This window comes from Aspergillus flavus, chromosome 5 (assembly GCF_009017415.1).
Source record: "Aspergillus flavus chromosome 5, complete sequence".
Lineage (NCBI taxonomy): Eukaryota > Fungi > Ascomycota > Eurotiomycetes > Eurotiales > Aspergillaceae > Aspergillus > Aspergillus flavus.
In genome coordinates this window covers 3,403,872-3,419,197 of record NC_092408.1, presented here as the reverse complement: position 1 = coordinate 3,419,197, position 15,326 = coordinate 3,403,872, and the positions used below count along the sequence as shown (strand labels likewise).

At 48.3% G+C, this 15,326-nt stretch overlaps 8 protein-coding genes across 8 annotated transcripts; 4 read left to right on the top strand and 4 right to left on the bottom strand.

Annotated features, from left to right (window-relative positions):
* Positions 1–16: 16 nt before the first annotated feature.
* F9C07_2070492 (uncharacterized protein) lies at positions 17–1,793 on the top strand (the record flags this gene model as incomplete). The annotated part of the gene is made up of 3 exons (XM_071508757.1): positions 17–622; positions 749–979; positions 1,092–1,793. 3 exons carry the CDS (start codon positions 17–19, stop codon positions 1,791–1,793), a joined length of 1,539 nt encoding a protein of 512 aa, XP_071364579.1.
* Positions 1,794–2,288: 495 nt separating this feature from the next.
* F9C07_8937 (structure-specific endonuclease subunit slx4) lies at positions 2,289–4,807 on the bottom strand (the record flags this gene model as incomplete). The annotated part of the gene is made up of 2 exons (XM_041293242.1): positions 2,289–3,941; positions 4,001–4,807. The coding sequence occupies 2 exons, from the start codon at positions 4,805–4,807 to the stop codon at positions 2,289–2,291; spliced, it is 2,460 nt and encodes an 819-aa protein (XP_041148116.1).
* A 319-nt stretch (positions 4,808–5,126) lies between these two features.
* Positions 5,127–6,552, bottom strand: F9C07_2285261 (kinase binding protein CGI-121-domain-containing protein). The gene is made up of 3 exons (XM_041293241.2): positions 6,074–6,552; positions 5,889–6,011; positions 5,127–5,835 (listed from the first exon to the last, which is right to left on the bottom strand). Exons 1-3 carry the CDS (start codon positions 6,230–6,232, stop codon positions 5,521–5,523), a joined length of 597 nt encoding a protein of 198 aa, XP_041148115.1. The 5' UTR covers positions 6,233–6,552; the 3' UTR covers positions 5,127–5,520.
* A 130-nt stretch (positions 6,553–6,682) lies between these two features.
* On the top strand, positions 6,683–7,760 carry F9C07_8935 (growth hormone-induced protein; the record flags this gene model as incomplete). The annotated part of the gene is made up of 2 exons (XM_041293258.1): positions 6,683–7,212; positions 7,277–7,760. The coding sequence occupies 2 exons, from the start codon at positions 6,683–6,685 to the stop codon at positions 7,758–7,760; spliced, it is 1,014 nt and encodes a 337-aa protein (XP_041148114.1).
* Positions 7,761–7,787: 27 nt separating this feature from the next.
* On the bottom strand, positions 7,788–9,340 carry F9C07_1695850 (glycoside hydrolase superfamily). The gene has a single exon (XM_041286544.2). The coding sequence runs from the start codon at positions 9,064–9,066 to the stop codon at positions 8,359–8,361; it is 708 nt and encodes a 235-aa protein (XP_041148113.1). The 5' UTR covers positions 9,067–9,340; the 3' UTR covers positions 7,788–8,358.
* Positions 9,341–10,800, bottom strand: F9C07_1695849 (uncharacterized protein). Its single transcript, XM_041293240.2, has 2 exons — positions 10,374–10,800; positions 9,341–10,308 (listed from the first exon to the last, which is right to left on the bottom strand). Exons 1-2 carry the CDS (start codon positions 10,379–10,381, stop codon positions 9,615–9,617), a joined length of 702 nt encoding a protein of 233 aa, XP_041148112.1. The 5' UTR covers positions 10,382–10,800; the 3' UTR covers positions 9,341–9,614.
* Positions 10,801–11,380: 580 nt separating this feature from the next.
* On the top strand, positions 11,381–11,973 carry F9C07_8933 (putative RNA binding protein; the record flags this gene model as incomplete). The annotated part of the gene is made up of 2 exons (XM_041293257.1): positions 11,381–11,632; positions 11,743–11,973. 2 exons carry the CDS (start codon positions 11,381–11,383, stop codon positions 11,971–11,973), a joined length of 483 nt encoding a protein of 160 aa, XP_041148111.1.
* Positions 11,974–13,262: 1,289 nt separating this feature from the next.
* On the top strand, positions 13,263–15,110 carry F9C07_8932 (putative glycosyl hydrolase; the record flags this gene model as incomplete). Its single annotated transcript, XM_041286545.1, has 1 exon — positions 13,263–15,110. One exon carries the CDS (start codon positions 13,263–13,265, stop codon positions 15,108–15,110), a length of 1,848 nt encoding a protein of 615 aa, XP_041148110.1.
* Between the last annotated feature and the right edge of the window lie 216 nt (positions 15,111–15,326).

Genomic DNA, 15,326 nt, shown 5'->3' with positions numbered 1-15,326 from the left:
CTGCCCACCAATTGAAATGTCTAACAAACGGAGTTTTGACGAGGCTGCTCTTGAAGGCTACGGCAACAACGAGTTGTTGATATCCAATGCTGGAGATACTGTTGACGACGCGTTGCTCTTCGAAAACATACAGCTTAGCCCCCCGAACCCCGAACTAATCGAACAGACAATCTCGCAGCAGGTCGAGACTGCTGAGGTACCTTCTGCTGCAGTTGATCCTGAGGAAACTTCAACAACCACCATTCCTAGACCTCCAGTTGAAGATAACGATGCTGCTATAACTACTGCCTTGGGAGCTGCCGATCCCTCAACGGCTACGTCGGATGCCACACAAGAATCGGAAGCTGTTACAGCTCAGCAAACTGCGCAGAGACCACCTAAGAAGAAAGCTCGGAAGAATCATGTACCTACGATAAATAGAGGTAAAAAGGACTGGAGAGATGCATATCTCACTAATCACCACAAAAGAAAGAATAACATGATGGCCGAATGGGTAGCGGCAAAGGAGAGGCACAAGAAGTATGAGGAAGCAACCTGGCCAAACGGCGATGTCCCTGCTGACAAAAAATTCAAAAAACGTGAGCCTCTCACAAGAGCGCCTACGGCTTGTGATTTCTGCAGAGTAAGTGCACCGATCGATCCAGCATCTCATTATTCTTAAATGACCCAGTTCATCTTCCATCTCGCTGTTGGACAGCACCTAGATGCCATCTTGTTATCATTGTCCTATTAACTCCCCGAAAAATAGCTATTTAAGTCGAGATGCAACAGTGACAAGGACACGGAATGTTCAAATTGTGTCAAGTCAAACTCATGGTGCGGCGAAACAAATGCTTCGACCGAAGTCACTCATTATCGCGGATTGAGTAAGGACCAGGAAGAAAAAATTCAAACGCTGCAAGAGGAGCTTGATGGGCTTAAAAGACGCGAACAGAAATACAGGAACGAAATCGAGGAGCTGAAAAAACAACTCGATGATGTGAGCACGAGCATGACTCCCTACCATATTTCGGCATGCTAACATTTTCATCTCTTCTTTCCAGTGGAAAGCATGGGTCCCCAAAGATGCATGGCCTAAACATGGCCAAAAGCCTCCTAGTGCTCTTCTCCCCAACTTTCCTGCGAGAAACAATTCCCGAGCAAGCTATTCTTGGGGAAACAACCAAGTTCCCCCTCTGCCGACCTTGTCTACCTCATATGGCTCCTGGGAAAATCCCGGAGGCACAGAATATGGCAGGAACTACGGTGGGAAAGGCATTACGCAAGTTCCGGCAGCTGGGAGCTTGGGTCCTAATCAATCGAACCATCAACCTGGTCTAGGTACCGTTGCTAGTGGCTCGTCACAAACGGCTCTCGGCTATCCTCCGCAACAAAATGGAGTAGGACCTACTTCACTAACTAATTACTCCCAAATTGGCCGTCTTCAACCGGACACTCTCCTCCGTCAAGGCACAGCTGTCAATTCCTACCATGAGCGGATCCATCAACCCCTTGACGGCCAACTGGACGGAATGACTCACGGACTTTCCACCCTCCAGTACGGTGGTTTCAATCCTTCACTGGGCCAAGGGCTTCCGCATATGCCATCCTTGGCCTCGCAATATCCTGCGCCGTTGCAGATCCAATCACTCCATAACAACCAAATGGATTACTATGCCTCTCCTTCTCCTGCAACGGTCATTGCCCAGGGAGCTCATCAGATTAAAACTGACTCATCCTACGCCTACGGAAACCCGCAGACTGAGGAGATACCTTCTAATTTGCAACGATCAGCAGAAGACGACGAATTATGAGGAGGGAATCTGTACTTGAATATTTTGGTGTATCTCTCGTGTTACCTAAAGCGGGCGTTTTGTAATGGTTTCTTGTGTCTTTCTTTCATCTTACCTCGCTTATACTTATATCTTCTACTATGATTCCTGTTGTACAAATTAGTCTTGAGGTCTTAGAGCGATGGTTATTTGTATATTACTGTGTTGTTCTATGATCGGGTTTAGTTGGTCTATTGAGTATAAGAACTATGTATCAAAAACTCAGAACTACAAATACGTATACGCGAAAACGCAGTAAGCTACGCTATATTTAGTTGCGTAGGTATTTTGCTATGTAAGAAAGAACTAAATTCTATAAAGGGTATTTCCAATGATATATATCCCAAACACCAAAAACACCCAACACTCCAAAAAACGTATGCAATGCAATGTGCTGGCTTCCAAAAAGGCAGTATCGTAAAAATGATGCAGCAATAGCCATATATGGTATACGTAACCTTTTCTGCGCACCAGAGCTCATCGATAGCAACAGCAAATCCCCCGACTCTCACACCATTTTCTCAAGAAAGCGGCACTGACTTCCCGATCCTCGCCAACGAGACCTAGACCCTCGGTGTTCAACCAGGTGGCGAAATCCTCGAGGATAATGGGGTCGTACATGAGGATCTTTTCGTGCCAGCTCGGACGACTAGGCGTTCCGGCTGGCTGTGCGTGCATGGCCTTGAAGATTTGGTCGGCTAAGTCTGGTTGTTTCTGATTGAGGGTTGCGCTGTTATTAGTCGTTGACTTGGTGGTACGGGGTTTGGGGCGAGATGGGCTATATAGTGTTTTTGAGACAGGTAAGGCTTGTCTGGTTTCGGGGGGTTGGGGTGTATATCTGTTTTGGATTCGGAAGGGTGAAGGGAGGGTTTCTTCTTCTGAGTCTTCGATTTCTTCGACGTTGCTGAGGGACTGTATCGGCGGTGGTTGAGTTGGTTTTGATTGAATGCTCGGGGCTTTGGTAGCATCGCTGCTTGATGGCGTTTTCCTGGAATTTATTTTTGGGGGTGGGTTTGAGTCGGGGTTTGTTTTGGACTTTGCGGCTGTTTTTCGTGAGGTAGCGGTTTTGCGTGGCTGTTTCTGAGATGTGTTGGGTTCGGAAGAGGTGAGGACAGGAGTTGGTTCTGTAGATGTGTTTTGCGAGCCAGCTTGGGTTTCGAAGGTTGTGCCTTTACCATGCTTAGACACCCAGCATTTTTGAAGAAGGTCGATCATTGCCTTTCGGTTCTTTACGGGCTTAAAACCGTACGAGGCGACCTGTCTCGACAATTCGGCATCCGTGAAGCCGTTGTAATTCGGCATCTTAGGTTGCGGCTTGGAATGTTGCGAGGTGGTTCCTTTAAGGTTGTCGCTAGCTTTAATCGTGGGCAGACCAGGTGCTGGGGATGGTTCTTTCTTCGCGGCTGGGATAGCTTTGAGCTTAGGGGGCTCACTCTGGGGCAAATCAAACGGTTCTTTAGGAGGGACAGTGGCTGCATCCTCCAACGCCTTCTCATTACGGCTATCGTTGGTCGAGGTCGTCATCTTAGCAGGCTCAGGTGTATCCACCAAGTCCACAACTTCCGTTTGGCGAATCAATGACCCTTCTAAGTCTCTGGCTGCAACAGACCATAGACCTCTTGCAGTAGTAAACCGTGAGGTGGGTGTTGCACATAGTGTTGAACTCAGAGGAGAGGGCTCTGCCACAGCGTACCTCTCCGACTCACTGATGGCTGCCTGTAGCTCTTTTAGCGAGGTTGGAGAATCCTCTCGCTCTAATTGACTACAAGTTCCGAAAATGAGTTCTTGGTTTTCTAGCGACTTTGCAGCTGCTTCGGGTGAAAGAACTATGAATTCGGGCTCCTTAGGTTTTGAGGTGGCTTTCCCTTTCCTTTTCGAGCCTCTTGTTCTTGAAGTTGCTGCATTTTCTCGAGAAGTAGTGGTTTCTTTGCTTGACGAATCTGATCCCTCGTGGGAGTTATTGAGATAACTTGCTGTTACACGAGCTGTAAGTGTCGTAAATTTCTTTGTCTGTTTCTTCGGTTTCTGCTTGGGTTCTGGCTGTTTCTGCTGGCTATCTTCAGTGAGGTTCTTATCGTCGATATCATGCGATGCTGGCTTCGATGAACCAAATAACCTGGAATCCACGAGCTGTTCAAAAACATGTATTAGCTTGAAACACCGGGTGACAAGGACAATACAAGTCATACCTCTATACGTCTACGCTTCGTTGGACCATCATCTCCAAGATTCCTAACATCACTCTGAGCTGAAGAAATATCATTGAAACCGTACTCAGACAGCAGGCTACCAAAACTTTGGGGGTTGGCTTCTGCAACCTCCTGCTGACTCGACTCTACCGTTCGCGCAGTAGTATCCTTAGTGGGCGTCCAATCTATTCTCCGCTTCATAGCAGTTTCTAATTGTAGACCATCAATTTCTAGACTAACGACCCCACTGGCAGGTTTCGTTGGCGGCAAGGCGTTCGGAGTCGACACATCCATAATCTTCTCCTGAGGCGGTTTAGCCTGCACATTGCCAGACTTCGCAACCCTCCCCATTATAGTTCTGTTCGTAGCTTTTCCACGCTTGCCCTCGCTATCCACGCGCTTCTTCCTGGCGCCTGCAGTTTTCTTCGGTGCGCTCTGTTGTGCTAGGCCAGCAAGTCCCGAGTCACCGAGTACCGTCTGCGACTCGCTTGCGGGCTTCCTGCCCCTCCGCTTGGGTTTGTCCTGTGAGGAAGCGCTTTTTGCTTTAGAAGTGGTGTTAACCTTTCTGACTGGTGGTTCCTTGGGTGTCTTGTTTTCCTTGTTCCGTGATGGGGTTTCAAGCTCAAAAAACCTGGAACGCGTAGAAATTTGGAATAACTCTGATGGTGATCGTACCGGAGACGGAGATGCACTTGGCGGGGACAAGTCGAACAGCTTCGCGGGATCATGAGCAGGCAGTACTGGAGAACCGTTGGGAATGCGATCTGGGGATGAAGAGAGGACGATAACGTCCGCTGCGGCGCTCATGGTGGCGAGTCGGGGTAATTCGTCCTAGGAGTACACGACTGGCAGGGGCGCGAATAATCCGCCAGTATAAAGTTCGCGTAAATCCTCCGTATTCTCTCTTATTAGAAATCCATGTAGGCAGTTGCATTTGAGGTGTATGTCGAGTTGTCGAGTAATTGTTGGAGAGAATGATCATTTGAGCGGGTTTGTCTTGGCATAAGTTGCTATATTACCGCTTTGGGATTTATTTAGCAGTGGGCAGGGCAACCGATTGTATTCCTGTTTTCTTGCAGCGAATGTTTGCAATCGTTTGTGTCTAATCTACGAGGGGTTGTTAACTGTCACTGAAGGCTGTTTTAGAATCGAGTATATTCGTGAATAATGTTCGTTAGATACTAAGTCACAGTATTGGGGTATCAGCTCTCAGCGTTGTCCAGTATATCCCGTGAATACCATTCAGTCACTGATAATATTATATCTCAACACGCATGTTGCTCAGAGCCATGGCGCCATCCGCGCCTATGTTAAAGGAGCGAGAGCCAAGAACTTGTGTTTTTTGTGGAGTACCCATCCACTAACCTCAGCTTGGCCGCATACGCTCGGCACCATAGCCATAGTCTCGCCGAAGGAAGTCAACCAGGCGAGATAAAGCCTATTGCCTTGGAAGTCGCTCGGTCCGAGGTCACTTTTGACGGATTCCAAGTCGACGTGCGAATTTTGAGAACACCAAGCAATCAGGTAGCTCCTCGCAGGGCAATCGCACCAATAATGGAATTTTCGAGTCGCCCATTGTCACCGTTGCCAGCACCATTCACTGGACCCGCAGGAGCAGATGGCAATGCTCCCAATTTGTAGGCCTTCTTTATTTTAGTAACATCCGCGATCTTAGACAGAGTCTCGTCATTGAAGGGTACAGGTGAGCCTTCAATAGATTGAGCCAGATGTGCCGCTACTGAATCATGGGTAATTTCCGGTGTTACAGACACCTTCACTACCAACAGATCTTTCGTAGAATCGCTGATACCAAATTTCCGGAAGGAGTCGGCAATCTGCAAACTGTTAGCTCTTGAGGCATCAAAGTATCAGCTACAGATCAACCCACATTGTTCGTGGGGCTAAAAGAGAAAACAATCTCCGAGTGGACATTTCGAGATTTCAGACGCTCATTGAGATAGTCATTTACCGCCCGGAAGATTGCGGACGAAACGTGCGCTCTCGAGAGAACCTGCATATCGTGGTCAGGGTCCTTGCTTTCTTTAGCGAGCTTTCTTGACATCAATGCCATACCATGCTTGCATCGATGAATGCATATTCGAAGTCCGCGTTTCCGGAGATGAGCTGCTGCCGTAGAAAAGGAGCATTCTCGATGTCACGGTAGAGAGCTACATGCACAGGCAGAGAAGAAGGGAGATGAGGGAGGTTTATGGTTTCTAATGTTGAAGACATGGTGAGCTGAGAGTTATGTGCTTTGGCACTCTTCAAAGCCGACAATGGAGCTGTGGAAGCTGAAAAACACGACCAATTGGCAAAGGTAGTTCTACTTCCACCTGTTTGCAATGGTGATCAAGGAAATAAGAAAATCGGTGATATGCAATATCCGTATCAGCAAAACTGCAGCTCTTTTCCCCCTCCCCCACTATGACATCGGAGAAAGGAAACTAGTTATCGCCGACCCTCCGTTAGTAAGCTGTGAGTCACACGTGATGGCGATTGCACTTCTCGAACTTTCGGGTAGCCGTAGCGCCAGAGAGCGGAGCAAACATGCAGAGGTTCGGGAGCAAACACTCCTAATCCGGAAAAGGGCGGAAAGACTGATATCACCGGCCCGCGGCTTTTAAATAGCTGCTCTCCTTCGACGCTAAACCGCCATCATTAACTCGTCATCCCATCTTAACCATGGCGTTCTTTTTACGGCGTCCATTCGCCGTTCCAACGGCGCTTCGTCAAGTCCCTAAAACGGCCAACACTGCTCGATTCTTCCACAACTCACCGATTAAGCCATCTCAATCCAAGCCTCTCGGCCCGGCCACCTCCTCTATCTTTGCGAAATCTAGACAGACCTTCCAGAATGCCTTCCGTCGTACCTACATGCAACCTACCTACGATGCCACCCAGGGTGGCAATCTCACTCAGCGACTTCTGTATGGCGCCGCCATCGTTGGTGGAACCATCCTGGCGACCAACATGATCTTCAACCGCGAAACTAGAGAGGATGGCGGCATGGCTCCCTACGAGCGCAGCTATCTGAACGAAACTTTCATGCACACTGGACTTGGTATCGCTATTATCGGTATTGCTGCTCGGGCTATGCACATGAACGGATGGTCTTACCGTTTGATGGCCATGAACCCTTGGCTCGTCGCTGGTCTTGGCCTGGTTGGAAGCATCGGAACCATGTATGGTACTTACTACACTTCTCCCGACAAGTAAGTAATTTTCCCCCCTGTCTCTCTGGCCTATTTTGCAAGGAATTGGCTAACAGACACCCAGCTACTTGGCTAAGTACGGTCTCTGGACTGCTTTCAACGTCACCCAGGCAGCCCTCCTCTCGCCTTTAATGTTCATGCACCCCGCTCTGCTTGCTCGTGCTGGTCTTTACACTGTTGGAATGATGGGCTCTATTGCTTTCGTCGGTGCTACTGCTAAGCAGGACAAGTATCTGTACCTTGGTGCTCCCCTGCTCGCCGGTGTGACTATCGTCGCTCTTTCTGGTCTCGCTCCTCTTGTCCTCCCCGCTACCGCCACCCGCACCTTAATGTGGTCTGAGAAGATCTGGCTGTATGGAGGCCTTGCTGTCTTCGGTGGTTTCACACTCTACGATGTGCAGAAGGTCCTGCACCACTCGCGTATGGCTGAGAGGGGCCTTATCCGGAGGGATGTTGTGAACGAGAGCATCAGCCTCGAGCTTGACTTCATTAACATCTTCATCCGTATGGTCCAGATTTTGGCCATGCAGCGCAACAACAGGAAATAAGCTACTGCATCAAGACGCGTCTAAATGGACTGGGCAACCCTTGATCAGCGACAAGGCCACAAATGGCACGAAATGAAACACCAGTTTCATCTCACTCCACAACGAAGCCATGACACTGGGAGGTAATCTTGGAGGAAAGTGAATTTAATTTGGCCTCGCTTTTTATCGCAATTTGTTGACTTCCTTATGTATTATATTTGCATGAGATAGCTGCTTGGTGGCTGCTCGTCGCCCGCCTCACATGCATAACTCGTTCTGTGGGACATTTTAGCCACTTCTGCTGAATCCCAGGGTCGGCAAACTGATTCTAAAATCAATTTGGCATGAAGTCACAGCAAAGATATCTGAATGTCATTTCAGACGTCTAGAGATGGAAGTAATATCTCCGCTCCTCTCAAATAATAAATATTTCTCTGAAAAAAAAGAAAAAGAAAAAAGAATTCCTGGTATTCCTCAGTTATGGTGTAGTTCATCATTCACTTCGCCAATTATGAATAGCACGGTCATCTACTATCTGTGTAGAAGTCACTTTCTCGCTCGAAGCGAAAGACATGTACGTGCAAATCACACTTGCACATATCTATCTAGTATAATGCTCTCAAACAGTATATTTAGACAAAAATCTCGTCTTTCCCATTGTCTCCTTGATCCACTTCTCCAACATAGTCTGGACTACCTTATCCTCCATTTTCAAATCTGGAAGAGGAACAATGTCATCTCCCGTCCAGCACTTTCGAGCAAGAGGATAGTCATCATAGTCCGTAATCTCGCAGTATGAGTGGAAGTATTTGGGGTCATCAAAAGGGTTTAACCTGGTAAAGTTGATATTACCCTCCGGACTCGTCCCGTTGGTGATATAGGCCATGCTATTAATAACAGTATCCGTCATGAGAAATATGCCACAATCATGAAGCGCCTTGCTCAGGTCAAGCAAGTCCTCACTGGACCCGAAGTGCGGGTTGAGTGCGTACATATCCTGAACCCAGTAGCCATGGTAGGCTTCTCCGTACGAGACACGACCCTCGATCTTCTTAACGATTGGGGATACCATCACAGCATCGAAGCCCATGTCTTCAATGTGATCGAGACGATCAATCATCCCTCTCCAGGTTCCGCCGCAGTATAGCCCTGCTGTTATATTACAGGCGTGAGTCTTAGATCCATCCGTGCGTGCAAAGCTATCTGTCATGGCCTGATAAATGGATCGTGACTTCCAGGCTTCTGTGTCTGCTGCCAGAGCTGGTAAGAGTAGAGTTAGGGCCGATACAGCGCAGATCCAGTGTGTTAATTTCTGTGCAAATGCCATTTTGCTGTAGATACAGGGGGGTTGAGGTGAAAAGGAGGTTGTAGACGGCTGTCTGCAATATGCAGGGGAAGACGTTACACACAAACCATGGTCCACCTTGAAATTTTCATTCCAAGGCAAGGAAATCGTGATCTGTGGAGATTGAAAGCTGGTAGCTGTTGGCGAGAAGGGTATCGTGCAATGAATGTTGAGTAAGAGGTTAGGGTGGAGGCTATCCACAGAGCAGATCACATATCGTTGATGGGCCACAATGGTCAAACGAGTGTGTGAGGACTGGAAGGCAGACTACACGGTGAGAGGTGAGAATTGACATGCTGTTATAGAAGTATTTGTGAATCATATGCCTACAACGGCTCTAAAGAGTTATGACAATCTCCCGATGCTGTTTGATCTGTTCCTTTTTGGAAGGTTATCTCGTGACGCTTCTGTTCGTAAGTGTAAGTTTAGTATACACACTAGTAGCTGTGGGCCACAACATAGATATCAAGTTTCTGGGCACTGCATAGACTGCTTGATATAGTGGCTTAAGTTGTAGGATGTCAAGTAGATCAGGCAATAGCAGAGTCCTGCTGCAATAACGTGATATCGTTTTCTTTACCGATGGCATATTTCTGCTTCCCCTTAGCCTTCAGCTCGGCCAATCTGTTCTTGTAAATCTTAACATCCCTCTCAATGGCTCTCCAGTTCAGCCCCGCTACAGATGGCCTATCCTTCATCCACACCATATCAGACCACTGATCTGCTGTGATCCTTCCGAAGGACTTGAGGATCAATGCCACTGTTTTCCATTCCACCAGCCGCTCTTCCGGGAGGAATAACTGAAGGGTTTGCCGGGGCCAGTCGCACAGATAAAGGTCGTTGTACAATTTGCTTTTGAGACGAGGAGGCGCAAATCCAGAAATCTTCTCTTTCACCGAGATCATGCTACCTCTCACGGCACAAGCTGAGCTTCGTATCCGAACGGTGAGTATCAAAGAGCCATCGGCGAGCCCTTCTAGGTTCATGAAATGCAAGTTTGCAGCATCGAGTTGCACACTAAAATTCCAAAACGTATACTTCCTCGTGGGGTCATTGATAATCTCGCGCAAGATCATGGCGTTCCCGATTGGGTCAAATATCACATCGATACTCGAGCCTTGTTGATTGAGTGGACAAAATTGGTCAGGCTGGTCGCCATAGAGGACTATCTCAACCTTTCTGTTCTTCCTGGGATAGGGCTGACAGCCACACTTTGGATCGTCACTAGAGGTGCAAAAGAGGGTTTATCAGAGCTTGGACGTCTTGAATGACAATTATTCGAAGCTTACCAACGCATCTTCGTTTAAGGTTTATGATGACCTCAAAGGAATGTCTTTTCTCTTGGATAAGAGGATACTGCCATGAAGGTGATCTCTATGAAGCAGCGCATTGTGTGATGGGGTTATAGAGTAGGAACACAAAATAGGTCGAGTGAAGGGTAGCTGGGTTTTATTCACTCATTTATCGCTTGCATGAGACTGGACATAGGGCGACTCCGTCTGTCTTTAGTGAATGAGGACTCAACTCTCCACGATAGTGCACTCTATTACTCTTCATTTGCCGCTTTTACTGAGTACTGGTATGAATCGGTCGTTGACCAAGGGATATATTGGTCTTGCCTGAAAAACACAAGCTACACACATTAGTATGATGATAATACCAATAAAGGATCCGTGTTGTAACTGAATTTTGCAAAGTATTCTGAGCTACCCAGGCCAAGTGTGCTATTCTACGCTCCCTGCTGGCAAACTCCTGGGGGCTTTATTCTCCCAAGACCACACGGTAGTCATCTGGCCGCTGCTTTGTTTCTTCTATCTAGACAGCATAGGCGCAGTTATAGCATCTCACAATGTGCTTATATACTGTATGGTTCTTTGTTCATCCTACAATGGACATTGAAAATGTACTACATGGTACGTTTTGCATGGAAGACATACTGGGAGATTCTGGTCAGGTTAGAATGCTTCATATTACATATGTAGCTTGCTCTCTAGTCTACAATATTCTTTATTATCGGGAGAATTGAGATTTCTTCTTTACAAGTCATAAATTTTGGAAACATATTGTAGTTGCGTTTCAGCCATAGTTCCCATTGATCAGGGCTGATAACGCGCGCTTACATAAGCACACCGCGAGCTAACTAACCTCCGGCAATGAATGATCGCTCCCAAGCTTCTCGCGACCCAAGGCATTGTGAACGATTTCGTCGAGCCGGAATTCACTTGGTTGTTTTTTTTCCCGTGGCATCCTTTTCGATATATAAACCTCTACCCATTCCCACCCCTCTAACGCCACCATGTCCGGAGAAATGGAAGTGGACCCGCCAGTTTCGCATGAGCAGGAGGAAGCCCCAGCGCAATCTGGCGGCGGCTTTGAGCCACGAACCCAGGCCGGGGCCGTTGCAGTGCGCAGTATCGAAGGATGGATTGTGATCGCCACCAACATCCACGAAGAAGCCTCAGAGGAAGATGTGACCGACCTGTTTGCTGAGTATGGAGAGATTAAGAACTTCAATTTGAACCTTGATCGTCGGACGGGTTATGTGAAGGTGGGTTGATATCTACATGGATTTTTCTCTGCTTCGGTTTCGTCGTCCGTTTATCGTTATGGCTGTTATCGAAATGGGTATGAGGAGATATTGATTGTAGATCGCTACAGGGATACGCCTTGATCGAATATTCCACTCTGCCCGAAGCTACAGAAGCTATCAAGAACTTGAACGGAACCAAGTTACTTGATCAGACAATTCAAGTTGACTATGCATTTGTCCGGCCGCCTCCCTCGAACAAAGGCAAGGCTGGTGGGCAAAGAGGCGGTGGTCGTGGTGGACGAGGCCGCAGCAGGAGCCGCGAGAGGAGTCGCAGCCCCGGCGCTGATGAGAGGGATTAAGCCATGTCATTCAGATTGGTTCTGTAGACCCTTTCACCGTTTCCGGAATATGTGGCTTGATATAGCCCCGATCTAGTTTCCCTTTCTGTTTTCTAAATGTCCCAGTTCACCTGCGTCGGTTTTTCATGAGAGGGATATACCACGATTGAGAATCATGAAGACGTGGGTTCTGGTTTCGACTTCTACACACCGCTCCGATAGGCATTGATTACTAGAGTGAATGTGCTTCTGGCCAGCATTATCTTTCGTGGAGCCTTCACAGGGCCATCGTCTGGCGGGACGGTTATCCAAAGAGATACATGCTGGCGTCATGATCTAATAGCAATCCGGTACGACCGCGCGCTTCAGGAAGATATCCGATCGCTTGCTAACATGGGAGGTAGAAAAAAACTCCAATTACTTTGAATTTGCCTTTCTAGGATATCCAAAATTTGACTACTAGATGATTCCGCGTGATAACGCATGATATGCAATGAACCAGGCAACCTTTGTCTTAATTTGCTCGCTTTTGGCTCCATACTTCTGCGTTAGCGCAATAGTGGAACAATGTTATTGAGGATTGGGTTGTAGTTGCAACTAGCGCATCGAGTTAGAAGGTCTGCTGATCCAGTAAAGTTAAGCTACTGTTTCATTATGCATTTCAAATGGGAATACGAAGACGATATCAGAAGACTGCGCAAGGACTCATGATCTGGTTCCCAGAGGGCGCGTGACACCTTATCAAGAAACGACAAGGGTTTTGAGAGAAGGTTGACAGTGAGCATACAGTCTTCAATGAAGGTAGTAGTAGAAAGTAGTGTACTGTGTCAGTGAGAAACAATTTAATCATACCCTAACCGGGTTTCCAAAGACGGCACGCATTCCAGGGAAAGGACCAGTTAGGGTATAAAAGCGCCCCAGTTAGTTCCCGCTGGACCTTCCGAGTTTAAGTGCCAACTTAACCCCCGCACTCCCCGACTTCCTTCTTTCCTCTTCCCATGCAGACTTCCTTGACTATGGTGAGTGCGACATCGTCGTACAACTGAGAGAGCATGACTTGAATCTCATTCTTCTCTCTTCACTCAATTGGTTGCAGGACGTTCTCATCCTTTCCTTTACAATTTGAAGTTCTTGTGCCCCCCGTCCAAGGGTTCTCTATCTTGCATTGGAAAGCATCTTTAATTGGTGGGGGTTTCCTCAAATCGAGGTCCCCCTGTCAGTTGGAATTCCCTTATTAATTAACTACTATACAATTCTTTTTGGCACCGGGAGTTTCAAAGAAGACCGGAAATATATAGAATACAGGAACCATGGCTGCATTCTCATACATCATTAGACTCATTTGCATATTTATGCTTTTATGTCATACCCATGCGCTGGCGCTGCGGTCGCAAGACATACTGGCGCCACCTCCGGAGGCACCACTCGTGCTTGATGCACCAGCCGAATCACCGTCAGGGCAATCGGGCCTGCCTCCCTCGGAATCGCCTCCGGAGCCTAGCGAATCCGTCGGCAGCACGCTACAAGATTTGCTTCATGCCTTGAATGTGATGCAGGACACTTACTTTGAGCTATGGCAAGGTACTTGGCCCTCTAGTATCGATTGGACTGCTGCCGTGATCGGTACGCATCTCTCGGCCTCAGTCGCATCACTGTCGTCCTCCACGGAAGATGTCTCGTCTAGTATTTTCTCAGATGCCGATGTCTTAACCGGCAAACATCGCTCTTTATCCTTTGAGAACCTAATCAACCACTTCTTTGACCAGACCGTAGCGTTCTATTTTGGTGAAGACGCCTTTGCCGTGAGAAACCAGGCCTATGACGATATGCTGTGGGTTGTGCTGGGCTGGTTAGAGAACCTCAAGCTGCAGGTATTGCACTCAGATCTGCACTTTGACGGGCCTTCGGGGTCCAACCTGTCCAGGAACCACCACTGGCATGGGGCTCAGTTCCGTACCCCGGCTGCTCATAGAGCGAGGCTCTTCTATGGACTTGCGTCAGGTGGATGGGATATCTCCCTCTGCGGAGGTGGAATGATTTGGAATCCGCGTTTAACGCCTTATAAGAACGCCATAACGAACGAACTGTATATATCGGCTAGCATTGGGATGTATCTCTATTACCCAGGTGATGTGATTGACTCACCTTTCGTACCAAACAGCGTTGATGATCAGTTATGGTCGGACGGTTATCCTCACCACCCCGCTCATCTGCAGGCTGCGATCGAGGGGTACAAATGGCTCAACGCCTCGAATATGATGGGGATCGGGGGACTTTATGGGGATGGCTTCCATATCAGCGGGTGGAAGAGCGCTGAAGAGCCTGGCACCCGCAAGTGTGACGTCCTAAATAAGATGGTATACACGTATAATCAAGGAGTGATCCTCAGCGGGCTGAGGGGCCTCTGGCTGGCCACTGCTTCATGGCAGTACTTATACGATGGGCACGACCTTGTCCGCAACGTTATAACTGCTACAGGGTGGCACAACAAGAAAAGTAAGAACTGGGCCGGCCTTGGCCGTGGGGGCGTTTTGGAAGAGGCTTGTGATTCGGGGGGCAGTTGTTCTCAAGATGGACAAACATTCAAAGGGATCTTCTTCAATCATCTAGCAGAATTTTGTCGACCCGTCCGCCCTCAAGAAGAACGCTTCCTGGCGAGTGCGAACCAGACGACGGGACCAGGCAGCGACTGGGAGTACATCCATGATTGGCATCAAGCACAGTGTCGCAAATATCGACCTTGGATCGAACACAATGCCGAGGCCGCGCTGATGACTCGAGACAAGGACGGCAAGTTTGGCATGTGGTGGGGCAGGCGATACGGTCAAACGGATCACGCAGTCATCTACGAAAGCCCTCTGCCCCCGGATGCGACTGACTACCGGAACTACGGCGACCACGCACAAGGCTCTCAGCCACTTCAAGGGGCATCCCGTTTATCCGGAGATTCCATATTTGGAGTAGAGAGACCAGTATACCCCGCATATGCACCCGGTCAGACACGTTCGACTGGCGATGCAATTGCTCTTGGGCTGCATCCGACGGACTATAACGACCGGGGCCGCGGGAGGACTGTGGAGACGCAATCTGGAGGTGTAGCTGTGCTGCGAGCCTTGTACCAGTGGAAAGTGAGTGCATCTCGTCCCAGTGCTGCCTAAATTTGGCTACTGGGTGGGAGTCAATTGTCGTGTGTTGCGTTGTATAAATATTTGGGAGCATTCTTACGATTGGTTATGTTTTGGCGTTCGGTCTGAGTTATATGGTCCGGCGTTGATGGAGTTGGCCAGCGTAGCCAACGCAAGGACTGGTTGTATCGGAAGTAAAGATCGAACTCGCGGCTGCCATGATCATAGCCTTGCTAGTATTGGTCCAAT

Bases quoted from the DNA above. Each gene is read 5' to 3' on its own strand.
- F9C07_2285261 (XM_041293241.2), bottom strand. From the start codon at position 6,232: ATGTCTTCAACATTAGAAACCATAAACCTCCCTCATCTCCCTTCTTCT. The intron at 6,012-6,073 runs GTATGGCATTGA...CACGATATGCAG, and splicing joins CATTCATCGATGCAAGCATG to GTTCTCTCGAGAGCGCACGT. The intron at 5,836-5,888 runs GTGGGTTGATCT...AACAGTTTGCAG, and splicing joins CTTTTAGCCCCACGAACAAT to ATTGCCGACTCCTTCCGGAA.
- F9C07_1695850 (XM_041286544.2), bottom strand. From the start codon at position 9,066: ATGGCATTTGCACAGAAATTAACACACTGGATCTGCGCTGTATCGGCC.